Raw genomic sequence first — 27,635 nt, 5'->3', positions numbered from 1 at the left:
GTAGAATTTCCTAAATTAAAAAAAACGGCCCATAGACCTCTAAAAATTCATGTTAGAGTTATGAGCCTTGGAAAGGTACCACATTTTAAGCTCTCAAATAAGTGTGTGAAGTTTCAACTTCTTCCCTAAAGTAGTTTTTGGAGATACAAGTTTGCACAAAAAAATTTAACTAAACTATGACAGTGACGGAGAGTTCAACGTCGGATTGTGTACAAAGGCTCTCCGTATTCTTCGACAATTCGAGCTAAAAGAAAACAACACAAAAAATCTAGTTGTTTTAACCATGATTTAATTTTTATTACAATAAAGTGCGGTCATACACGCGAACATGTACTATAAATTTCATAAAATGATATTTTTTTTGTATCAAATAATAAACGACGCAAAACTTTTTTTAAACAAATGACCGTCTACTTATGTTTATAACTAGTTGACGTTCTTTGAAGACCGGAGACTAGAAAACCCCAACTGGCAGATTATCAAATGCCCAATTAAAAATTATAAACGTTACACAGATACAAAATAAACCCCTTAAATTTAGTACAGCCGAAATTGTATCAATTATATTGTGACATTAAAATCTGGAAAAAAATAAAAACAAATTACATACATCCATTAAGGGTGAAAAAACTTAATAAGATCTTACTAGTAAAATTTTACTGAAATTGCCAATTGTTTATCACAGAATAAATAAAGCGTTTTACAGAACCTTAAAGAGATATACTTTGCCACGGATTTATATTACAGTCCGTGACTTTGCTCATCTTTGATTTAACCATTTTATTGCAGATATCAAGAAGAGAAATCTCTAATTTAAATAAGAGAATGCATAAACCAAGTTTAAGAAGCTGCTTTCAATATATTCAGTAATAAAAGTATCTTCCGGCACATTTGAAGGCAAATCAAAGGCCATTTTGACATTTTCCCCTGTGTGACCCTTGGTGGCAAGTCTTTGACTGTATACAATATGAATATAATTTTTATTATCGGGTGCCCTAAATCCGCCCCGTCCTAGAGGCACAAACGTTTTTGTGTTGATCACAAATCTCAACAAATGGTCGTTAAGAAAGAAAACAGATGGATATTTTTAGAGAAGGGACTAGCCGTACGGGCCCGTACGGCTAGTCAAAAGTTCTAGTCGTGCGTGAGTCACGAACGACAAGCCAGGGCGCACTGTATAGTCTGGCCGTACGGCACTTTTCAAAATTATATGGTAAACATCAAAGTAAGTTTGATTTATCTGCAAAATTCCTTTTACATAGAATGCTTGGATCATTAGAAAATATAGTGTAGCAAACAAACACAGTGAAAATGCATGGGGTAAAGAATCATGGCCTCCCGCGGATAGGTTTAATAAAAATGACACATTAAGTTCAGTTAAATAAAATTGTTCCAAATAATATGGAAATTGTTCTAGATGTAAAATTTCAAAACAAAGTCTGGTTTACATTCTACAAATGTTCTAAATAAACATACTACGTTTTGTAAAAACATTCTAACACCTATAACAGTTTTGTTTGTTAATTTTTCATAAAATATTGCACATTTGTAGATAGGTTTATATGACTTGACAAATGTCTTGATCACAAGGCCATTAAGTTTCATTTTTTCAACAAAATAAACACTTCCATTCATTAAGTATTCATTGATCACCTTTATCTTTTTCTAATTCTTTTTTATGTTAATTGACCACCTTTAAGCTACTGAATCACCACAATGATTGCAATAGCAGTTCATTGGCCAACACATTTATCACTTTTAAAATCAATAAATTAGTACAAAGGACTTGTTCTACTTTGAATAATGAAAAGTAAAATGTTCGAAATGTGAAGGATTTATTTTTTTTACTGTAAAGTACTAATAATCAACGGTAAACATATTTTGTCAGTGTCTTGGGTTTCAAGTCACACCAATACTGTAAGATTATATGGCCATTTTTTCAGTGAAACTGATAAAGGAATGTCTTAGGTGTCATGTCCATGCATTATTTCAGGTTTGAATGGACACCTGAGTACAACAATCACCAACTTTTACGTTTTGGTTAGTCAAACAAATGCTGCAAAGGTTATTTGACCACCTATCAGCTGTTTTGGTAGGTGTTTTGAATGACATTAATATGAATCTTCTAATTAATTTGATTCATCTTAAAGAAATTATGCCCCAGAAATGCTTTTATTTTTATTTCACAAAAGCCTTTTATTATATTGGTGTGCTTTTATATTTCCAAAAAGTAACTGATTTGGCAATTATCTGAATCATCTTTTTCATCTTTTGCTTTTTGGGTAATTAGTTCAGTTTTAGTGAATTTGTATTTTGTATAGAAGTCAAAATACCTACTTTGTTTACATTGTGCTACTTTTATGGCAAATAATTTCACATTTTGCGCTACTATGTTCGTGTTATAAGCATCTAACATGCTCTTAAAAGTTATTTAAACGTTTTAAAACTAAAGCTAGGTTACCCATTTATAAAGAATTGAAAATTTATTTGTTTCTGAGGCATTATGTGGCTTTAACAACAGTTACTTCTATAACCAAATCTATAATTATAACAATTACAAGATACATATATAACTTTGTAAAGACATATTGTATAAAAATAAAATCAATTCAGTAATCAAATCATTAGTCAGACAGAAGATCTCACAATAGCATTTAAAAAAAATATATTGTCAACTGGCTTTAAAGCAGTTTGCCTCCATATTTATGGTAATTTTCATGAAAATTTCAAAAATGTATTTAACAGTAAAATATTGTGTGGTGAACAAAGACAGTACTTTATACATTGCAAACAACATTTACAATTCATGCAAATTACCATAAAGAGGTCAAAATATGCACATTAAGTCCTTACTGTGTTAGTCATGCAGTAAAAATATGGTGATAAATACTGCAAAATCAGTCATCAATCACATAAAGCATGTACATTATAACTTAAATCTTGAATCTTTTTACTTTTCTTAAGGATATTTTATGCTCAAATTTGATATTTGAAAATATTGAAAATTGCTATAATGTTTCTTTGTATTACGACTTCACACAAAGTAGTTATGTTATGTTTTAAACTCTACACTCTACAGCTGACCACAATATTATATTATAATTAAATAGATTTTAACAAAAATTGTCAGTTTTTTTTAAGAAAGAACCAACTTTACTTAACTTGTAATAAGAAATGCAACTTCCCATGCATAATTTATTCATTCTTTATTCAAAGATCCAGTAAGAATTTCAAAGATTGTGAAATAACTTTTTATGATAAAATTATTATACTCAAAAATGAGCTTAATATATCTTTAAAATCTAAGTACTTTTATCTCATGTTTAATTGTCTTGAAATATGGAGGCATGCAGCTTTAACAGTAAGCAAAAGGATACATTAAATGAAAAAAAAATGTTGAAGATATAGACATAAAACATCATGTTGAAAAGCATAAAATGTCATGGTTAAGTCTAAGTTTGAATATAGAAATCAACTCCAATTTCAATTTAAAAATGTAATTAATGTAATTTAATGATATGTCTAAACAAACATTTTTGTGGGTTCTTGAATTTATGGATTTAAATATTAATCGAAAGGTACAGTCACATGTAAATAAATAGAGGATATTGAATGAGTGCAGTTTTTATATATAATAAACTTAACAAGTTGAATAAAATCATATTATCAAGCCTCAAGTAAGCATAATATTGTTTTATTCAACAAGTTCAATAAATTTAGTATTGAATGTACAGGAATGTAATATTCTATTTATCACATATATAAGATAAGAAAGGTTTACACTGGACCTATAGTGTAACGCTAGCATTGGTGCCCTACAACACTATGTTTGAATAGTGCAAATGACACAGCAAAGGTGTAATATGGGGTTTATTACACTCCTGCACCATGGTTTATGTACTAAGAACATTGTATGTATAAGATAATTTCACAAACATGAGAAATGTCATTAATTCAGTGCTATACAAGTCACTAGACCGATTTGGAAACCAAAATATAGGAGCCACAACTCTGACAAAATATGTCTTAGTGAACAACATTTATATCATGTATTAATAGATATTAAAACAATTGAAAATTGGTAATAATGTAAAATTTCAATGAAACCTGAAAATTATGTTTCAGACATATCAAAACAAAAAATCTACTTTTTTTCAATATAGGAAAAAAATCAAGGGCAACAACTCTTATTCAACTATTAAGATATAGAATAATACAACAAAACTTTGTTACCTTGCTAGTAACCTAATCAACATTAGAGAATACAAGTACAGTGGAGATTTTTGAAAAATTCAAAACACATTTATGGCATTAATTTATATAGATCTAAATGTACATATTTTATGATCCTATAACATGAAACATATAAATCAATTTTACATGATTATACTTATATGATTATCAATATTGGATGACTGATAATTAAATCAATATTAAATGTTTATTATTACCTAAATATTGGATTTTTTCATAATCTAATACTGAAACACAAATGTCAGATGAAAACTATCATATCAGCTTAAATCATTTAAAAACTTAATCAATATTAAATATTTATGATCAGACTAATATTACTTAATCATATTTAACTATTGCTAACTTTTTATCAAGAATAAAATCTACAACTGTCATAATATTAATGCTTCATACAAAAACTATAATATCAATTTAAATAATTATAAAACTTAACCAGTATTAAAAATTTATGATCAGACCAATATAAGTTAATTATATTTAACTATTGGTAACTATTTATGAATTGAATCTTATACTGTAATTTTAACGCTTCAAAATGCCATATAAAAACTGTAATAGCAGACAAGTTTAAATCATTATAAAACTTAAAGGGGCAACATTCGCTGCCGCGGCAGCGAGTATTTGTAGGTGTGACTAATCAGTGATGTAAAACTGTCTGTTATAAACCCTGAACTATAAATAGCGTGCAGTGTTAACCTGCAGAGAGAATGTAAACATACACAGGAGAGGTTTAATGGATGTTTTATATAACTCACAGATTAATTAAAGACATTGTCAAGTCATCTTGTCCAGATATTATTTTTGAAGTCAGTTGTTTTTCTTCTTTTTTTCACTGGAATGCTGTTATATTAAAACCCAAAAGATGTGCCTTACATGGGGCATTTCTTTTAGGAACAACCTGCTAAAAATGTTCTTGACAGGAATTTAAAATATTTTTAAACTGTTAATGTATAAAATTTTTATGCATATGCAACATTTAGTTTAATTAACATTTCTGAAATGTAATTTTTGACTACAAGATATTTACAACAAAATATAGTGTAAATGAAATATACCTGGAAGTTACTTTTACTGTTTTCATGAAGTTTAAACCATTCAAATACAAGTAAAATCAGTACTTTGAAATTTATATAAAAATCATAGATTAATGGATTATTGTAAATTTGTTGGATTTGATAAAGCATGTCAGTAAAAGTTATTGTTTTATTCAGCATTCCAATGTGTCGTCTGCTACAAATCTCTCTCCCTGAAATAAACACTGCCACGTGCTTCTGTTTACTACCTGTAATGATCACATGGCTCCTCCCAGGGAAATTCAAATTTCAAATTTGACAGCAAGTATTTTTTTCCAGAAATACACTTAACAAAGTTATATTTTGAATAATTTTGGTCAATCTTTATCAAAAATATCTATGCCTACAAACATGCCAAGTGTTGTTTTAATGCATTTGGTAATTAATCTTAAATCTTTGAAAAAGGGTCCCTGAAGTGAAGCATGCATAAAATTAATCAGAAACCTGCCCTAGCACCATCTGCTGGCTTTTATAGTCCAGTTGGGCCTTTAATCAATATAATGATCTGACCAATATTAGTTAATATAATTTGACTATTGGTAAAATTAACTATTTATCAAGAATAGAATCTCATACTGTAATTTGAACACAACAAATGTCATATAAAAAGTATAATAACAGTTTAAATCAATATTACAAGATCAGCCTTAAATCAATAATTTTATATTTTGACCTTTAAGATTAGGTCAATATTTGTTAATCATAATTCATATTGATACTTTCATCAAGAAGAGAATCTATTATTGTCAACGGTGTTTTAATTAAGAGTCTCCGACCCACTAGACCGTAACAATATCAGTTTACATCAAACAAATATTACAAGATTAAACTTAAATCAATATTGGACATTCATGATAAGATCAAAAGTGAATAATTATATTTAATTACGTGACTTTTTTAAAGCTCTAAAACTGTCATTTAAACAATTGACATGTCATATAAGAACAATCTACATACATAAGATGTGTCATGTACACTGTACGCATTTATTATTTTACACGACATATATATGTCACAGGCACACTTAGCACATAAATCAATTATGTCATATTCAGAGAAACATAAAACGTGTTCAACATATATCAAATTTATATATAAATGTCACAGGGTAAAACAAATGCGCAGCCTGACCAAGACTCGAACCTGGGACCCTCGGAATTCCCAACTCTATCAACTGAACTATCTGGCAGCTTACACATTATCTCCCCTAAATAGTTAACTGTTCTGGTCCATGACATTATACGTGTATGTTTAAATGTGGTGGCACACAGTTGTAAACCATCTTAAATCACTGACTAGTAACCTAAGGATTGTTGGCTGCATGGGTTCAAACCCCATCAGGAGCAAGCTGTTGTTTCCTTGAGCAAGAAACTTTACATTCATCGCTCACTACTGGTTTGTTCCAGATATGGATTTAAAAGTACATGTATTGCTTAGAACTGGTTGGTAACAGGAATGAATTCAAAAGTATTGATTGATTAGTACTGTTTGGTTCCTGGAATGTATTCAAAAGTTGATTTTTACACTTATGAGCCTCCTCATCAATTGAACTTAATTAATTTCTATATGAATCCAATAGCTGGCGAAATAATATAATTTGTAGGAAGCTTGTCTCAAAATTATTGATTTTTTTTTTTTAAACTTAAAAATTGTTGAAAATTTTATCAAATGTAGATAATAAAATGATTTGATATTGCCAATACACAATACATTTATATTTATTATTGTGAATTCCCATACATTTCTTATACTATAATTATTTTTTTGTTTAGTTTTATTTTTTGAAGATATGGAAGTGTGCCACTTAACAAAATTTTGAAAAAATTATTACCTATAAAAAATCATTTCATTGAAGGAAATAAATATAGGTACTTACTAAATCAAAGCAAAACAATTTTTTTCAAGCATTCCACAAAAAACAGTAAAATATAAAATAAATTTTTGACACTAAAGTGAAATATTTTTTTATGTTCAGTTACATCCTCACTACAATGAATGATATTGAATATATCTCACTGACAAAAATTAAGTATAACATGTATTTGAAAATGACAGATAAAACATATCTCAACAGCATAAATACTTTTTTTTTGCTGATCAAGCAATAAGATTAATATCATAAATGTAGTTAATTGCACATCCTTAGTTAATCACTCATCATTATATGATGACCTTGATGTTTGACCTTCATAAGGTCAATGTCATGGCTCAAAGTGTCACAATTTCAGATAAAATCCATGTTTTTTTTAGTAAGGGTAAATTTCCCCATAGTTCACATAGCTGGTTTTATGTTTTCTGTTTAACTCTTTTCTTTACCTGAAATTGTGAAAATATAATGTGTTAAATTAAAATGTTATCATGTTAGAGTCTAGAATTTATTTAGCATTTTGAACACTACATAGGTTTTTTTTTTTTGCAAAAGGTTAATTAATCAACAAGATGGCACAAAGGTAAATGTATATGGAGTGTTCATTCACCAGTAATGGCAACTATCAAAGATATATGTAATTATAGGTTAAAGCATATACCTTTGCTCTTTGCAGTTTACAAACCATTTGTTTGCATTTTGAAAAAGGAATTAAATTCCAAAATGCCTGTATAAAATAAATATGTTTGTGTCTATTTCCTTAAAAATCAAAAGTACCATGTACAAAATCATTGCTAAGCTGTTTAATCCCTTTGTTAACAAAGCAGCATAATATTTTGTATTTGTTCAACTTAAGCACAGTATCCATGTATGTTAAATATTCGAAACTTTCTATGTAAGATTATGGGAGCAACCATTTTTTAATTTTATGAAAATTTTCAATTACATAAAATTATTTCCCTTAAAGCTGCATGCCTCGAGATGAGCCAAAATATTGCAAGAAAATCAATATTGAGAAAAATGTACTAAACTTTTAAGAAAGGTAAAAACATTCAAGATCCAAGTGCTATTTTATATATTATGTAAGGTTTAAGACTGATTTTGCAGTATTTTCTCACCATATTTCTACTGCATACCTAACGCTGTAAGGGCTGTTATTGCATATGGTGACCACTTTTTGGTAACTTTCTTGTATTCTAAGTGCCGATTGCAATTTGTAAATTGCTTCATTAATTTTATTCACCTCACAATATTTTACTTTTAAATTTATTTTCATTTTTTTTATAAAAATCAATATTAATCTAGAGGCGTGCTGCTTTTTAAATAAGATAAAATGTAAAAGAAAGAAACATTACAGGCTTGTATATTCTTTCTGCCTCAGATCTCTCAGAACTGTCAATCTTTTTATCATCAAGCACCTCAAGCTTTGGGAATCTACTTATTACAAAATATCTGAAAAATATTAAAAACAATAAAAAAAAAATCATTAAATTGAGCCGTGTCACGACAAAACCAACAGTCTGATCAGGATCCATGCTGTTTGCTTACCAACCCTATTACAAGTAAATAAACTGATAGCGAACAGCATGGATCCTGATCAGACTGCGCGGATGCGCAGGCTATTCTGGATCCATGCTGGTCGCAAACGCACTATGTTGGTTTTGTCATGACGCGGCTCATTATTATTTAATAAATTTTACTCTACATGTTTAAAAGTATAGGGTCTATGTCACAAATGTGGCCTTTAATTAATGAGAATAACTGTGGCACAGATGGGTGCTCCGTTATATTGGTTGGCGTTGGTAGTTTTCACTCCAGATCACAGCAATTAGTTATATTGAATTTATCAGAGCTCAGTTCAGGCACCACATTATTCCTGGTCAGGCTTTCAAGCCTTTTACCAGTACTAGTTGCCTTCACTAGAGCAGAGGTTCAGTGCGAATGACAGAAGAAAGAACTTCATGATCAATCTCAAAGTAAGTGACCTGCACTGGGAATTGAACCTAGGTCACCAGATTCACATTCCATTTTTTTACACTCTACCTATCGAGCTAACCGGACTGGAGTACCCATGAAACTCACCTGTAGTCCACATACTGTTGGAATGTTCCATTATTGAAGTAACTAGGTGCAGCTCTGTTGTTCATCATTGATAAAAACTTTAAATTTGGACACTTCTTTGCCAGTGTTGATATAAACACACCTGTTTAGATTTATAATATAAATTATAATATAATATGTATATAATATAAATATATTTAGAATTATCTTTAAGACAGATAAAAGCTACCTGTAACATGTACTACTAAATACACATCGATTACAAAGCAGTTTAGTCTTATAAATATATAAACAGCGACAAATGTAAGCACCCATTTCCAAGGGGAGCGGTGGCCTAGTGGTTAAGGTGTCTGCCTCTCAACCCAGAGATCATGGGTTCGAGCCCTACTCGGGTCACGACCATGTTTCTTCATACGACACCAGTACTGGTTGGTTCCAGGAAGGGGACTCGAAAGTGATTAATATAAGTTGCAAGAACTTGTTTCGCAATCGAGCTTAAATAAATATGTTTAAACCAAATGTAAGCACCCATTTCCAAATAAAAGACAATATCATTCTAAGCACTTGTCTGTTAAAAATTATTATGTTAAAAGGGGCATAACTCCAAAAATATTGCTTTAAGAATTATGCCCCTTGTCTAACTACTGCATCTTGTCATGATAACAAGTATTCCAAGTTTCATGTTGGTAAATTTTGAAATGCTTAATAATGGGCAAAATTAAAGTTTTTGCACAACAACAGCAATGACAACAAAAAACCATAGCAATCATAATTGCTTGACTTTTTCTTCAAAACAGTGATCATAAAAGCTTGACTTTTCTTCAAAACAGTGATTATAATAACTTGACTTTTTCTTCAAAACAGTGATCATAATTGCTTGACTTTTTCTTCAAAACAGTGATCACAATACATTGTAGCTTGACTTTTCTTCAAAACAGTGATCATAATAGCTTGACTTTTCTTCAAAACAGTGATCATAATAGCTTGACTTTTTCTTCAAAACAGTGATCATAATAGCTTGACTTTTCTTCAAAACAGTGATCATAATAGCTTGACTTTTTCTTCAAAACAGTGATCATAATGGCTGACATTTTCTTCAAAACAGTGATCATAATAGCTTGACTTTTTCTTCAAAACAGTGATCATAATAGTTTGACTTTTCTTCAAAACAGTGATCATAATAGCTTGACTTTTCTTCAAAACAGTGATCATAATAGCTTGACTTTTTCTTCAAAACAGTGATCATAATAGCTTGACTTTTTCTTCAAAACAGTGATCATAATAGTTTGACTTTTCTTCAAAACAGTGATCATAATAGTTTGACTTTTTCTTCAAAACAGTGATCATAATAGCTTGACTTTTCTTCAAAACAGTGATCATAATAGCTTGACTTTTCTTCAAAACAGTGATCATAATAGCTTGACTTTTTCTTCAAAACAGTGATCATAATAGTTTGACTTTTTCTTCAAAACAGTGATCATAATAGCTTGACTTTTCTTCAAAACAGTGATCATAATAGCTTGACTTTTCTTCAAAACAGTGATCATAATAGCTTGACATTTTCTTCAAAACATTGATCATAATAGTTTGACTTTTTCTTTAAAACAGTGATCACAATAGCTTGACTTTTTCTTCAAACAGACAAGCTAAAGATCAGCCTCCAATCATCTGAATTTAACATAAAAGTCTGCTAAAAATCAAACTGTCTCATTTTTTAAGAAACGCTGGAATTATTTGACTTGTTTCTTAAAAGAAATATCAAATATGTATTCATAATGGTCACATACAAGAATAAGACTTTGAAGTTGTGTATTAATAAGGCATTTTTTCAACTTCTCCAACTTCCAATAAATATGCTATAATATTTTCCCATTTTAAGCCAGAGGCTGTTTCAAAAAAGAGCCAAGAAAGCACCTAAAAGAGTTTATAACTTAAAAATGCTCAAAATGAATCATAAAAAATAACTGCAATGCCCTATTTTAATAAATTTATTTATGATTAAGACCTTTTCAAAGATAGAAAAACTTCTGACAGTAAAAGTCAGTTATTAAAGTATTATGTTATATTTTTTATATATCTATATTACTTCTGAGTATTTATGTACATGCTTAAACTTATTTATATACTTGGTTAACTAAAATAACTACCAGAAACCAGTATATAATTGTGAATTCATCACTTTAATTTTTTACAGAATTCTGCAAGAATATACATGTACATGGATAAAGACTTGTTCATTTGTCTGGTCACTGATACACTCTCAACATAGGTTAAAGGAACTCCACTGAGGTCCAATAGCCTAAAATAATACATTTTGAAATTCTTTCTGAAATCAACTGATATATTTAAATTTGAAACCAAGCAATAGATGATACATGTGTACATACATATACACGGCATTAAATTGATAATTGATTTTTATGCGATTTTTGGCCGATTTGAGTGAAAGGCGTTCAAACGATTTTCATTTATTGGGACAATTTGCACAATAAAATTGATTATTTCTGGGAAACAGAGTGAGCTAATGATCTGAAATTTTGTACATGATTTATTGGTCCAGACATACATCTAGTTATACAAAAATCTCGGAAAAATATTTTTGGTCCCTTCATTTCAAAAAACCTCAGTGGAGTCCCTTTAAGGGGTAAGAAAATATTAAGTTTATTATTATTATTATTATTTTATACAAATGTTGAACATATAGATGTGACCAGAATTGAAAGATATTTTTATTTCATGTTGTCTTTGATTATCTGTATCATAACAGTGATATTTTCCCTGTTTTTACAGCCTAATTTTCTTCCTAAAAAAGCTTATTTTTCCTCCTAAAATAACATAATTTTCACTTCAAAATTACCATAATGTTCACTCCTAAAATACCATCAGAACTATGGTCTTACAGCAGCTGACTTAAATCTGCTTGTAGATAAATTTGATGGACAGAAAGAAAGATGCTGTCACTTTGTGTCTTGTATGTAAAGTTGCAATAAAATTGAAATTGTGATAAAATATATGACTACATATGAGCTGTGCCATGACAAAACCAACATAATGGGTCTGCGACCAGCATGGATCCAGACCAGCCTGCGCATCCGTGCAGTCTGATCAGGATCCATGCTGTTCGCTTATCAACCCTGTTACAAGAAGAGAAACTGATAGCAAACAGCATGGATCCTGGCTGGTCTGGATCCATGCTGGTCGCAAACGCACTATGTTGGTTTTGTTGTGACGCGGCTCATATATGTTTCATTCTCAAATTTTGGAGGAGAAGAATCTTATAAGACTTAGTCTTCCTTGAATATAAACTTGTTTGATTTGTATTGTATACTATACATAATGTAAATGTGTATATTCAGGAATTAAATATGTTTAAACTAAATGTTTGAGTTTGATTTAAGGTCTTCCCTTTTTTTTTAATACCAGAAATTCATGGGTTCTTGACAAGATAAATAATTTCCTCATGTTTTGCCAAATATAGGACAGTGAGTGACTGTATAAAATTTTGTATATCATACTATGCTCCAAGTTAATTTACAATTTTAGAATTAATCTGTATTTGGAGAAAAAAAATTCAGAATCAGACTGTTCACTAATTGTGGAGACCTGTTAAGTAGCAGATCATGGGTCCAGGGTTTTAGTTCTGGTAAGACAGCCCATTTTTCTAAACCTTTGACATAAATTGTTTTATGATCACTATTATGTGTCACAAAGTGAGAAGTATCAGTTCACTATTGAATTCACACTTACAGTGTGTAAAATAAACTTACTTAAGTTGTCAATTCTGTTATGATTAACCCACAATGTATGGAGATTGGGCATGTCTGCAATTTTCACGTGCGATGATACAGCATTGTGGTCCAACACCAACGACTTTAGACTTTGATACTCAATCAGAAATCTAAGATCATTTTAAATAATTAAGGAAAACAAAATAAGTGTAGTGATCACTACCAGTGGTTGACCTAAACAAGAAGTGTTGTTCAAGAGTATCCTAGCATTCCTGCCTCTTCTTTCCTACAATTATTTATTTCAAAACTAACAATGCTATTACATGTACACAGTGCAAGCTCTGACAGGGGCAAAAAGGCCTAATATCAACAACAGAATTAAATCTTCCAACACTAAAGACTTAACATTTAACCCTAACTCTCATCTTTGACTCCCAAATTGTTGCTTTTCAAAAGTTGAAATTAATCCTTTTTTTTTTTTTTTCATTTTTATTTGTTTGGGTCGTCAGACCAAACAAATGATGGTAGCGAAATTTTCAGAGCCTAATGCTGTTAATTGCAAATGCCTAAAGTAGTCCACTTTTTTTAAGCGGTTACTTCCCTTTATATGTACATGTACTAACGCCGAAAAATTCAGGGGAGATCATTGCGTAAAGATTGTCAAATGACAGGCGCATTAATTTTCAAGCAAAGTAGTTCCTGAATGGTCGAAGATTTCTAATATTGTTTCATTCTTTATAGATATACATGCTTACATTAAGCTCCATGATTATTTACATCTGTGTTTAGCGTAGAAATAATAAGAGTTACAAACACTAATTTAGAATAATATGGTTTTCTTCAGGCCGTTAACATATAACTTCACCGAGGGGTTTGCACGCTCGCTTATAAATCGAGATGTGATTTTATTTTTTTTTTAAGTCAAATAAACATTGAATTGACTATCAGTCTTGTAATTAGTCTTATATTTACTACAGTTAAAACACTGGAAAGCACTGGCGGCACTATAAAAAAACAAATTGGTTTATAATCTCACAACCTTCACCTTCCTGACATTCTGAGACTCAAACAAATTCAGCGCCTTCTGTGCTTTGATTTACATTTTTATTAAATGTCTACAGTAGGGTTCACAGAAGAGAGGTGACCTAAAACAGATTATTTTGCCTAATTGTTCATACGAGGAAGTCAAAGTCAGGGCCCGCAAAGCCCGCCCAGGCTTTGGCTTGCCTGACTATATACTACATGTGTATATTTAAAATGAAAATCAAATAAAAAACAATTAAAAAATATATAGAATTCTATACCTATCAATAAAATTTTCAGTGTCAGTTCTAGTTAGGCGCCACCATTTACAATGTAACTCAATGATAAAAGACGATGTATTCCGTTAACGGAACCAATCTCAACTTTTTGGATAAATAATAAATATAAAGTGTTCCGAGTGAAAACCGAAGCGGTGCATGAAATACTGAATGACACCTTTAAAACGGAAAAAAAAATGAAAGGAATTTTTAACAACTTCCCTGTTCATAGGCTTTGCCTAATTTCATATTATTGTTATAAAGGATATGAGATTCTGTTTCCAGTTAGATCAAGTTCCTCTACATATTTTGCCGTCCTGTCAATCAAGTCTTTTGGAAGCTCTGTTAATTCACGGTAGGAAATATTCTGACATCTGTACTCAGTGCCCATGTTCATAAACCTGAAATAATAATTTGTGTAATAAATGCAAAAAAAAATATTAAAAAGCTGTCTGATGGAAATAACACCCATCTGAGCTTCTGTTCTCAGTAAATTTAAACGATTAATTAAAGAGATACTCATACCTATGTTGGTGTAAAAAAATTACTGTCCGTCTGCCATTTTGTATGGTCACATGATCATGTAAATTCAATAAATTTTCCCGTTCTGTACCGTATCAATACCGTAAAACGGTTCCTATTCGCTTTGTAATAAAAACTTTGCGAGGTTAAAAAGAAAAATTATAACAGAGTTTACAAAGAAGAAACTGTATTTGGGCGAATATTTGATTCTGTATCTTTTTGTGTCCATAACGATTAGATTTATAAGTAAGCAACAAATAGCATAATTTTGTTATTGATAATATTATTACAGCAATTTATTTACTTTGTTTATATCTTTCTGAAGAAAAAAATATAATTAAAATTATATATATGCAGATTCCCATTCATAAATTTTACGTATTTACATAACACATATTTAGTAAATATTTTTTTAATGATTATTTCAATAAAAATATTTTACAATGAGCAAAGTAAATCTTTAAAGTAATAAAAACATAAACTAGATCTACATGTCCAAGACCCCCACATTTAAAACTAAAACCATTGATCGACTCTAGCAGTAGTTATATAGTAGTAGATGTTGGCTTTAAAATGAGTCCGTAATTTTTATTTTCAATACCTGTTCGATCCCAGACGCATATGTTTAAAGTTCAAAAGAAGCGTTTTAATCGCTTATTATCTGTAAACTTTGAAATTAATTGTTTGATACATATTTTTTCAAAGACACATTATTTCTATTCTTAAAAGTGTTCTTGCTAGAACTGTTGCTATGTAGTATTGAAACCAACATCGTTACGGCATCTTCAACACCGTCATGGTATCATCAACACCGTCACGTCATCTTCAGCACCGCCACGGCACCCACAACACCGTTATGGCACCTTCAACACCGTTACGGCATCTTGGACACCGTTACGACATCTTCAACACTGTCATGACATCTCCAACATCGCCACGGCATCTTCATCACCGTAACGCCATCTTCAACACCGTTACGAAATCGTCAACACAGTCACGGCATCTTCAACACCGTTACGACATCGTCAACACAGTCACGGCATCTTCAACACCGTTACGACATCGTCAACACAGTCACGGCATCTTCAACATCGTCACGGCATCTTCAACACGTTAACGGCACCTTCAACACCGTACCGGCATCTTGAACACCGTTACGACATCTTCAACACTGTCATGACATCTCCAACATCGCCACGGAATCTTCAACACCGTAACGAAAACTTCAACACCGTTACAAAATCGTCAACACAGTCACGGCATCTTCAACATCGTTACGACATCGTCAACACAGTTACGGCATCATCAACACCGTTACGACATCTTCATCACAGTTTCAGCATATTCGACACCTTTACGACATCTTCAACACCGTTACGATATCGTCAACACAGTCACGGCATCTTCAACACCGTTATGGTATCTTCAACACCGTCACGGCATCTTCAACACCGTTACGGTATCTTCAACACTGTTACGGCATCTTCAACACCGTAACGGCATCGTCAACACTGTTACGGCATCTTCAACACCGACACAGCATCTTTAACACCGCCACGGCATTTTCAACACCGTTACGGCATCTTCAATACCGTTACGCCCAAGTTTATCATGTTTATCATAGAAAAGCACACTCATGTGCTTTAATTCCATTATCATATACACATTTTACATACGTACACAATGATATTAGTAAACCATTTTATTGAAGAGTCTATAGCATATGTTGCCTGTCTGAATTCCTTGGAAAAATGTTATTGCACACCGAGCGTTATCCATATTTATCAAACATGTAAATTAAAAATAAGGGTGGTTATACGTATATATAACACTTATTGAATCATTATTGTTTTACAGTACCAAATTTTAACACTTTTGGGGTATTACGTCGAACCAACACAGTATAGGTCAAATGGCGACTTTCCAGCTTTACTGGTGGAGGAAGTCCGTGCATTATTTAAGGTTCGATCGGGTATCTGTGTAGAACCACCAACGTTTCGTAAGCTAGTTGGATAGCTTCCTCACATGAAAAAAATTCAAAGTCCCAGTCGGAATTTGAACCCACAGAGGCGAGGGGCAAGTGATTTAAATTCAACGACCTTAACCACTCGACCACGGACGCCCCGTATCCGGCCCTACTAAATACACACGGCCACTGGCAATATTTAGGTCATTAGTGCTATGTTAGGCCAGGGTCCTAAGTGTCTTCTAAATGGTATGTAGTATAGGACCATTTTCTATCTACCCAGATCACACAGTGTTAATTCGTTCAAAGATCAACCTAGTTTATATTGTCAAAATTAATGTTTAATTAGTCCCCCCTTAAACAAAGCGACTTGTGTTAAGCCTGTAAATACATTTAATGGCAATTTATTCTTTAAAACAAACAAAGAGTAGAATATTTATCATGTTATTTGAACGAGATAAGGGGATAGCTTTGTATCGTTAAAGCGGCACGCCTAGAGATCTCGATAAGTAAGCATTTTCAAACTTTAAGAAAATGCATTGATACTTTGAAGGCACAATATATATATGTCTCAGATAAGTTTTTTTCTTTCAGAAAGGAAAGAGATGGGTCTTATAATGTTTAAATACTGGTTTTAGAGCATGTGATATGCTTATTACCTGAAGAAAGAAGTGCTGAAAATAAAATTATTGTCATAAAATTAACAAAATGTACTCAAAGTAGTATTTTGTTTATTCCATACAAAATACTAAATCAATATAACTTTACTAATGTAAAATTAATTATAATGCTAAAAAGTAACAGAAGTAAACTAAGATTCGGGTATTTGGTCAATTAGTAACTCTTGGGAAACTTTAACAGGACACCAAAAATAAAAAGCTTTTGAGAAATAAAAATAAAAGCATTTCTGGGGCATAATGGGCCTTTAAGGAGTGATATTACCATTAAATCACCCCAAAAATACTATCAAGTTAAAGAATTTTCTACATAATAAAGCAAGTACAAAATAATTTATGTGCATAGTAAGTGACTAAGGCTAAGTTATATGACTTTATTTGTTTACTCATACACTCGACAGCATTCTCTCATCTCGTCCATTAGCACAATTTCTAAAATTTCTATAAATAGATTTTCACGAATCTACCTACATGCCGCTTTAAGTCAACACTGTTAGATATTTACTATAAGATAGAGGTATCGTATTGAGATTTCAATAGTGATCGCTGACCTTCAATATTTTGAGAAAATTCTCAAGGCGGAACAAATATTAAATTACACGAGGGTATAGTAAAAAACTGATTATTAAAAGGCGCATTTCTAGATTTGAACAATTGATGGAATATTGACATGCTTTCGTATATCGAACCGTGGATTGGTTGATGTTTATTCCATTTGTTAGAGTGTTATTTGATTTCTTTACGCTAAAAAATTAGAAATTTGCTAGAAATAGAATAGTGTGGATATATAAGTAAATAAATATTTTACCACGATGGAAATGTAACTATATGAAGTGAGAAGGTAAGTGTACTGTATATGTATGGACATGTATATTTTTACGAATAACGTAAATAAATGAAAAAATGATAATTAAAAAAAATTATTTCTTATATTTTTTTTATAAAATTTACAAATATTTTAACTAAATATATATTTCGTTACCAAGCTTCGCTTAGCAAGTGTCAGAAAAATTATATTCACAAGTGTGCATTGCTTAAATTAGATTTATATGTTTTTCTTTATATATATTCCTTTCAGAGGAATTGATTCTTTCTTTTGATTTTCAAGTATGTGAACTTAATATATATTTTTTAAGGAAGTAATTTAAGTTTTATCTAGGTGTTTTCTTTTTCTTTTTTTTCAAAGAACTGATTTTATCTTTAGATTTCTTTTTTTTGCATTGTGAACTGTATGAACTTTATATTCATGTAAAGGAATTAGTACAAGTATTATGCTTGTTTTCCAATCCATATGTATTGTGTAAAAATAACACATGCTTTTAAATTTGCGAAATAAAATATGTTTAAATTAAGCGATTTATCATCTCATATAAAGATATCTTAAATTAGTAAATCGATAACGATTTATTACGTCATGAACAATTAAACCCACTCTAATGTTTAAGTACATAAGTTAATTAATTAAGAAACTTACCTAATTGAAATAAATAATTTGAAAACAACGCATTACCAGTTGAGTGCAAAGTAACATCAATTGATTTCACTTTAAAAACCACCCTCATCAACTAATTAAGAAAATATACATTAGATATTGACTTTAACATAACTGAATATTAGTTTTATATATTACAATTATCAATAGTGAATAACATGGAAAAACTATTATTATAACGTTCACGTTACGTTAAGCGTAACGTTATTACGTTACACGGGGGACCTGCTATCTTCTGTATGAAGATATAAACGGTCTCGATTGATGAAAATACTTGTTTCTAGGCAAGACATTTATTGGAATTGAGTCCAGTTTCGTCTCATTGCCGTCGTAAACTAACTTTAACGTAAGCCCACAACCACAACAACAACAACAACAACAGTAATAGTGTTGACTGTTGGTTACGTTATCATTCGAACTTTCTAAAATGTTATGATTTTAAATTCGGATTATCTGTATACAACAACAACAACAACAACAAATAGCTTTATTAGTATCACATTACAAGCATGCAATAACATGACTCATTTTGTTTCCTATATAAATATGGTTAAATAGATGGGGACAGGCATATACATAGGTTATAAGTAACATCAGAATATGGTCCTCTTATTTATTGATTAAACCACATCATTTGAATCGATGTTTTTGTTAAGGAAAGTGTGAAACAGTTATGACCCCACAGGGATTCTTAAATCGTAAATATTGCGTTTCCACTATAATCCACATGGCATGTTAACGTAGATAATGCCAATACACTATTAGTTTTTAAATCAAACTATCAATATTTGAACTATTGTTATGTAAACAGTAAATTTTTAAAAATAAATGCGGGATGGTCTAACTTAAATGATCCACGACTCTTTATGCCTTCATTTAGAACCGGTTACCCCAATCGCAACTACTCGGCCCTTTCCGTCAATCTTCGGATAAGGACATCGAACACAATAGAATGAATACACAGAACGGATGCGGTATTCCGGTCTAACCTACGCTAAGAAACTAAACATGTTAACAAATATTAATTTAATGCTGGGAGTTGTTGACAAGTTTATTTCCAATATATGTAGTAAAAGTCCGCCTAAAATAAGTGAATTCATAGGTACAAAAGCAAACAATACATTATTTATATATTTATTATTATGGTTGTAGAAACCGAAAGTACAAAAACCCAACCTGTTGACATTTAGACGGATTTGTAGGGACTGCAGGGCAAACCCGTAACACAAATTTCAGCAGCTTAAAGGCCCATTATGCCTCAGAAATGTTATTACTTTTATTTTTCAATAACTGTTTATTTTTGGTATCTTGTAATAGTTTAAAAAAAACAACAACAAAAAAAAAAAAGAAAAAAAAAACACAACAAAACTCATATATCTCTATATCGTTTTGTTGGCAATTAGTATAATTACTGTGAATAAGCATTTTGTACGGAAGTCAAAATACTACTTTATTTAAATTTTGCTACCTTTATGACACTTAACTGGATGTTCAGCGCTCCTATTTCAATTGTAAACATATAACATGCAGGTTAACTATTAAACATATGTTTATCATTTTGTAAAGAAATATTGATTTCTGAGGCGTAATGTGCCTTTAAAGGTTTAAACCTAAGAGCCGGTTACGTGTTTAAACCTAAGTTTAAACATGTTTGGCGGGTAATTTAGCAATTAAGTTAATTGTGGAGCAAAGCCGCCAGATTCAATGATTTTTGCGTCGCGCATTTGTTGCTAATTATATACCAAGGAAACGGAAAACTTTGCTAGCGAAATCAATACCTTTACTATTAGCATTAAATTAACCAAAAGACGAAAAAAATATCACTGTTAAATTCTCATTTTGTATATTTGTTAATGCTTAAAAGCGGATAATATGGTCGATATTGTCTGATGTAGATCATTCCCCAGGGATTGTTAAGGATTGAAATAGTATATATGATTCTGAAATCAAAGCATGTTTATTAAGAAAAGATGATTTTTTGACATTTAGATAAAGGCATAAAAATGAAGAAATAATAGCACGTCTTATACAGGTGTGATAGTAAATGCATATTAACATATATATGCTGTTATTATGTCATCATGAGCTTATAAGCATTATTTGATAGTGTGTCTATCTGTCTATCTGTCTGTCTGTCTGTCTGTCTGTGTCTATCATATTCCAAGTGAAATAAAAACAATACATGCTTTATTACTTCTATTAAATACAAGCATATCAATATTTATATGAAATTATTACACAATATTTATCATATCATATCATAGCATATCATATCATTTGTGATATGATATCATAAAGTATCATATCCTCTTTTTTCTCACATCTAGTCATAAATTATCCTATCATACATTATCATATCCTTTCTCATATCATATTGTCATATCATATCATTTCTCATATTATATTATTTCTCATATTATTTGTCAGATCATATTATTTCTCATTTCATATAATTTCTCACATTTTATCATTTCTCATATCATATCATTTCTCATATTATATTATTTCTCATTTCATATAATTTCTCATATTATATCATTTCTCATATCATATCATTTCTCATATTATATCATTTCTCATATCATATCATTTCTCATATTTTATTCCTTATATCATTTTATTTCTGATATCATATTATTTCTCATATCATACCATTTCTCATATCATTTTTCATATCATATCATAAACTGTCATATCATTTCTCATATCATATCATTTTTCATATATCATTTCTCAGATATCATTTCTCAAATTATATCATGTAATATCATAAACTATCATATAATAATGACACAAGATAAAATGTCAGACATACCATAGCACTGATAGACGGTAAACCTCCATTAACGCATTTATATTTTGATAATGGATGTCCTGATTATTAAAAGTCAATCACATTTTTATCTATTAGACCGAGTATAGATCAAAGACGAGAAGTAGATCATCAGTGTTCTATTCATTATCTACTCTTATTAAACAAATGACAACTGCTTTGAAGATTGCTCTTATCTTTTTTTAAATAACTTGATATTAGATGACGTCTTTATAGTAAAATTCTTTCTTTCTTTTGTTTTTTGTTTGTTTGTTTGTTTCATTCTTTCTTTCTTTTCGTTTCTTTTGTTTGTTTCTTTCGTTTGTTTGTTTCTTTCTTTCTTTCGTTTGTTTGTAAAATTCTTTCCTTCTTTTTGTTTTTCTTGTATCTTTAATTCTTTCGTTTCTTTGTTTGTTTACTTCTCTCCTTTCGTTTCGTTGGTCTATTTGTTTGTTTGTTTCTTTTCTTTGGGGGGGGGATCACTGATGATTTCACTCTTTTTTCCCTTTATACAAATGTAGTTACATATAACATGTGCAGTGGTCGAAAAAACACGCTTCAGGTCAACAGTTAGCAAATATGTCGGTTAGAATTTGCAAACATCGTGCATTTTTATGGTCTTCAGAAACTTCCAAAATTAATTTGCATTAAATTTTTCAGATTCAATCTTGGACATTAAAATCATTTTTTTTTTTGTAGTTGCTTAACCCAGAAATATGTCATCAATCGTAAACTTGTCTGTCAAAATCCACTTATCTTAAATATATCATCCACTTATCTTTATCATTTGTTAAGACCTAGTTTATATTTACATTAATGTACTCATCTTTTGATGTGTTGAAGTTCATGATATCGATTATTGATTTAGTGAATCTCTTTGTCAAATAAAATATGATCTTTAACCTAACGAATAAAAATAATCATGAAATAACTATATATCAATAATGCTAATTTAATTACAATTTTAAGCCTTATAATTTCATTTTTTACATTTTCTATATTTTTCCTTTCCTTTCCTTTCCTATCTTTTTTTATATTTTTTTCTTGTTTTTTTTTCTTTCTTCTTTTCGTTATTTATCTTTTCTTTATTTTCTTTTCTCATTTTCTCCAGTCACTAGAGACAACACTTATTACGTCTAGTCTTATTAATTATCTTTATTATCTCCCTTTTTTCAGAGATGCGAAGAAAGTACGTGACCCCGGTGTTATACTTAACGTTACTTCTAGTCAACGACGTCCTTTTACGTAAGTATTTAATCACGAGCCAAATAATAGAAGAATCGATTGAATATTGAAACGTACTTATTTTCTGTAAAAGTCACGAGAAAAAGTCAGGAAAAGTTGAAAAACTATAAATTATTTAATGTCTTAGAAATTATCTAAATATAATGGCCGATTTGTGCACGTCGTATTTTAGCTCCGCGGCATACCAGGAAAAAAACACACGAAAATACGACAAAATCAAAATTTTGTGGTATTTTTGCTACGCTTGGGCACAAAAGACAAAACACAAAAAAAACGTAAAAGTCAACATTTTGTCGTACTTTCTCTCCGTGGAGCGAAAAGGCGAAAACACGAAAATACCACTTTGTCGTACTTCCGCTCTGCGAAAACACGACAATAGTGGTGACTTTGACGTTATATCGTGTTAACACCTTGCGCCCCGCGGAACGAAAATACGACAAGGCACAAATTAGCCAGAATATTTAATTCAAGGAAGCGAACGTTTCACAAATTGAATGAAATTTTTTTTGAAATGTAGAGAGAGCTCGCGTGACGGACTATAACTGAATGACAAAGCTCTTACTTACTATTAGTGCATCTTTCGTACTTAATCATTTCGTACATTATTCGTTTTTTAAAATTTTTATTCTAAATAATTATTGCGTGATTTCGTGACAAATGTGAAGGTATGCTAAACAAATGTCCTATATTATTTTCTTTATTTTCTTCCTACATAATTTTATTTCCGGTCAGATTCTTTTGCTATATTAGTTAAATAAAGTGTGAGCGATACATGCACGAACAATTATAGTTCAAATAGTTGAAGAATTGAAATGTTTTTATGTCTATGTTTTTATAGAATCTAATAATGCTGCTGATGCGGGTGATGTGACAGACAATCAGAAACAAGGGCGTGATAATGAGAGGTAAAACTTATGCATGTATCTTCATTACAAAAGTATGGAAGCAGATTCGTGCCAATACCGGTTTATTTCGTATGGCGATATGCCAATTGACATAACCAATCGGTGGTTGTTTATGCCACAAATAGTTGAAAATGTGGAGAGAAAAGGAACAGAAAACGAAAAGACGACAAACAGTTTGCTTTTTACTAGTTTCGTTGTCTGTTCTTTCCGCTTTTCCCTTCACTATATACACACACATGTATGAATAAATGATAATAAAGAAAAGAAAAGAAAAGAAAAGAGGGAGAGAAAGAGAAATTGTAAATACATCAATTTAGAGCCGTTAATGTAAAGTTCCTTTAATATAAGAATTACATAACTACTTCAGTGAATATTGCCGATATATGAACATGAAAGTGAATACATTTGTAGCACACGTATACAACAAGGCCAGACTGCACGTTAATTTTTCAATTTGATACTGACATCTCTAAAACTTAAAATGGACTGTTCCAAATTCAAAGCAAGGCATATCCCATTTCACAAAATTAGCAGAATATAGGTAAAGCAAAAAATAAAGTAAATAAATAAAATAATAAGCGTTATTTTTGTTCTTCTAGCACGGCGATAACCGCCATTATTATAACAGCCGTGGTGTGTGCGATAGCTGGAATACTTTGCATTGGAATGTGCGCGTTTTGTTGCCATCAAAAATGTTGTGTAGGTAAGTGAATCAAACGGTGCGTTGGTGCATTCTTTTGCCACCAACAAAATGTTGAGTTGGTAAGTGATATGGTAATATGTACTTTGTGCTGCTTTTTATACTTTGATTTATACTAGACTACTGTTTTGTTAATAGCTTTAACATTTGCTGTTCTTTCTCGAAAAGTATCGTCTACCTTAGAATCATTTCTAGTTAATGATAAAATGTCCTTTGATAGACTAAGTGCTACTTCCTTCATTGTTGTTTATAATAAGGTAGTACAATCTATATTACATCTTTACATCTTTTTTTTAATCTGCACAGTACTTTTCTGTGCTTTTTAACATTCATAACGATAAAGATTATGTGCTTACTGCTCAAGCCTGGTATAAGAAATAAATATAACCAGTAGCAGTAGTGGAATTGGTACTTTAACCAGCGGATCACGGCAGAAATCGACACCGAATTAATAAAAGCAAAGTTCAGTCACCGCATCGTTACTGGTCAGGTTGTCAAGCGGTATTACCAGTACATGTTCTAGTTGCTATCACTTTCGCAAAGAACTGATAACTTCTGTACATGCCAGAACAGAGATACAATGCGAATTATCCTAGAAAGGTTTTCATAATCAGCCACAACGGAGGTGCACCGTCAGGGAATCGAACCCGGGTTACCCGATGTACAGTTCAACGCTTTACCTTAATTAAGCTGAAATATAACTATTTAAAATGATGAAGAACTTAGATGAATCTCAGACTTCCATAGTATCTCTTTAGTATGTTGTATTGTTTTTGCAATAGATACTAGTCGCTTAATGTTTGCTAATTACTTTGTTTATTTTCTTGCTATCAGAAGTTATCTTCTGCCCTATACCGGCTCAGCTCCGATGTTTGTATTCTAATTAAACCTTAAGTTCTTCAAAGTTGCATGCCTACAGATATATCTTCTACAATGAAAAATAATTATAGTCATTATCATCAACAATAGCATCATCATCGTCGTCATCCATCCATCCATCCATCCATCGGCATCATTACTTTCATTATTACGTCATCATTACTTTTATTATGAATATCATCATCATTATAATAATAATAATCAGCATCGTCGTCATCATATCTGTCTATCTACCAGTCCGTCGTCGTCGTCGTCATCATCTTCATCATCATCATCGGCATGATGACTTTCATTATAACGTCATCATAACTTTAGTTTTCAATATCATCAAAATCAACATCATCATCTTCAACCTCATCATCATCATCATCATCATCAGCATCATCAACATCATCATTTAAAGATATATTAGTACTTGAAACGTATATCTTTTATTTACAACTACCAATTTGTCACATTTATTTGAACAATTCATATGTAGGCATGCATCTTTGGGACAAACTTGTTGTAGAATTCCGAAATTTATTTCTGCATGTTTCTGTTACACATATTTCGGATCAAGAATTGTTATTAAATTTTTGTTTCTTCAGTCGACGTTATTCTGTAAACTTCACTGAAAGACCGGTGAAGACATTTAAACTTCATGAATTCCCGGATCGTCGGATACCCACGGTTGATGATAAATGCTAATGGGTATCCGACGATGGAATTCCCGATTACATATTTCAACTTCGTGAATACACGTTTTCAACATGTGGAATTTACAAATTTACAATTTCAGCTTCATTAATTCACGATTTCAACTTCACGAATTCACGATTTTAACTTAACGGATGCACGATTTCAACTTTATGAATTCAGGATTTCAACTTCACGAAATTAAACTTCACGAATTCATGATTTGAACTTCACGAATTCAAGATTTACACTGAAACCTTGAATTCGTGAATTCATGAGGTCGAAATCGTAAATTTGTAAAGTTGAAATTGTGAATTCACGAAGCTGAAGTCGTGAATTCGTGAATTTGAAATGTCTCCATCGGTCACTCGTAATCAAACCATGAGTGCACTTTTTCTGTTATGTTGTACATAATATTTTATAAAAATTACCTTGAGTGTTGTAATATTACCTTGCCGAACAAAGCTGTTTGATTTATGAATTGTTGCTCTTGCTGTTGTTGTTTGTTTGTTTGTTTGTTGTTATTTGATTGTTTGTTTCCAAGTATGTGGTCATCTAAAAATCTAATTTCATATTCAATCTATGATTCGCAATTGAAATGTGGCCCTATTTAATTAAAGATCTTATTTTTCTGCTTACCTTTTACAAAAACTGTTTACTCTTAAAATATGTAATAATAGTACCATTAGTATCTTGAGAAAAAAAGTAACTGTGCGTGTTAGTCTTAAGATATTACAAAAATGTCGTGACGTGCAACCTCTGAAAAGCAACCCTCTCTTTAACAACAACATCTTAACAAGAACAGTTTCAAGGTCAGCAAGATTTTTTACAATATATTTTTAACCTTCCTTGAGCATCACCTCTCAGCAACGACCAGATTCTTAAACTATCAAATGATGTTGCTCTACTGATGTTATACTGTATATTTTTCATTCGAGACTTTTTATGTATCATTCACGTTTTCATTTTGGTAAAATTTATCATTTTTTATTTTATTTTTTTCCAGAGGGCCTCAGTATTTGAAATGACAGTTTTGACAGCGTTGTATAAAGCCAAAAAGACTCGGGGAATATTTTTTTCAACTGGACATGCTTTGTTTTTTAAAAAATCTTCCTAATGAAAAATAAATGAATTGTAAGATTTTAAGATAAATCTTTTAGTAATATTCATTTACATAATTTTACTTTTGCTAGTCACACATTGCCAAAATTTACAATATGCCTGAATAATGAATTGCCATATACATTTGTACATGTACTTAAATTGTATATAAGATTATTTTTCATTATGTAAAGAATGAGATTGCTAGTTTTCTTATCTTTTTTTTATTTAAAATGACGTTGAATGACGTATTACTGTAACTTTTAAATTGTATTCCATTATGTACACTTACGTATAATACGTAACTGTGACGTAACGTATAATACGTAACTGTGACGTGATTGGTGATATTGTGATGAAACTGTGACGTT

General features: G+C 30.9%; 1 protein-coding gene across 1 annotated transcript; it reads right to left on the bottom strand.

The window, feature by feature from the left end:
- Positions 1 to 7,192: 7,192 nt before the first annotated feature.
- Positions 7,193 to 14,881, bottom strand: LOC132755846 (leucine-rich melanocyte differentiation-associated protein-like). The gene is made up of 6 exons (XM_060746776.1): positions 14,813 to 14,881; positions 14,557 to 14,688; positions 13,026 to 13,165; positions 9,280 to 9,400; positions 8,553 to 8,649; positions 7,193 to 7,646 (listed from the first exon to the last, which is right to left on the bottom strand). The coding sequence occupies exons 2-6, from the start codon at positions 14,682 to 14,684 to the stop codon at positions 7,617 to 7,619; spliced, it is 516 nt and encodes a 171-aa protein (XP_060602759.1). The 5' UTR covers positions 14,685 to 14,688; positions 14,813 to 14,881; the 3' UTR covers positions 7,193 to 7,616.
- Positions 14,882 to 27,635: the final 12,754 nt, after the last annotated feature.

Source organism: Ruditapes philippinarum, unplaced genomic scaffold (genome assembly GCF_026571515.1).
Source record: "Ruditapes philippinarum isolate M1 unplaced genomic scaffold, ASM2657151v2 ctg608_1_1_1_1, whole genome shotgun sequence".
NCBI lineage: Eukaryota > Metazoa > Mollusca > Bivalvia > Venerida > Veneridae > Ruditapes > Ruditapes philippinarum.
This window is presented reverse-complemented; position numbering and strand designations above follow the sequence as displayed.

Bases quoted from the DNA above. Each gene is read 5' to 3' on its own strand.
- LOC132755846 (XM_060746776.1), bottom strand. From the start codon at position 14,684: ATGAACATGGGCACTGAGTACAGATGTCAGAATATTTCCTACCGTGAA. The intron at 8,650-9,279 runs GTGAGTTTCATG...AATATTTTTCAG, and splicing joins CAACAGTATGTGGACTACAG to ATATTTTGTAATAAGTAGAT. The intron at 7,647-8,552 runs GTAATGTTTCTT...TCACAATTTCAG, and splicing joins CAGAAAGAATATACAAGCCT to GTAAAGAAAAGAGTTAAACA.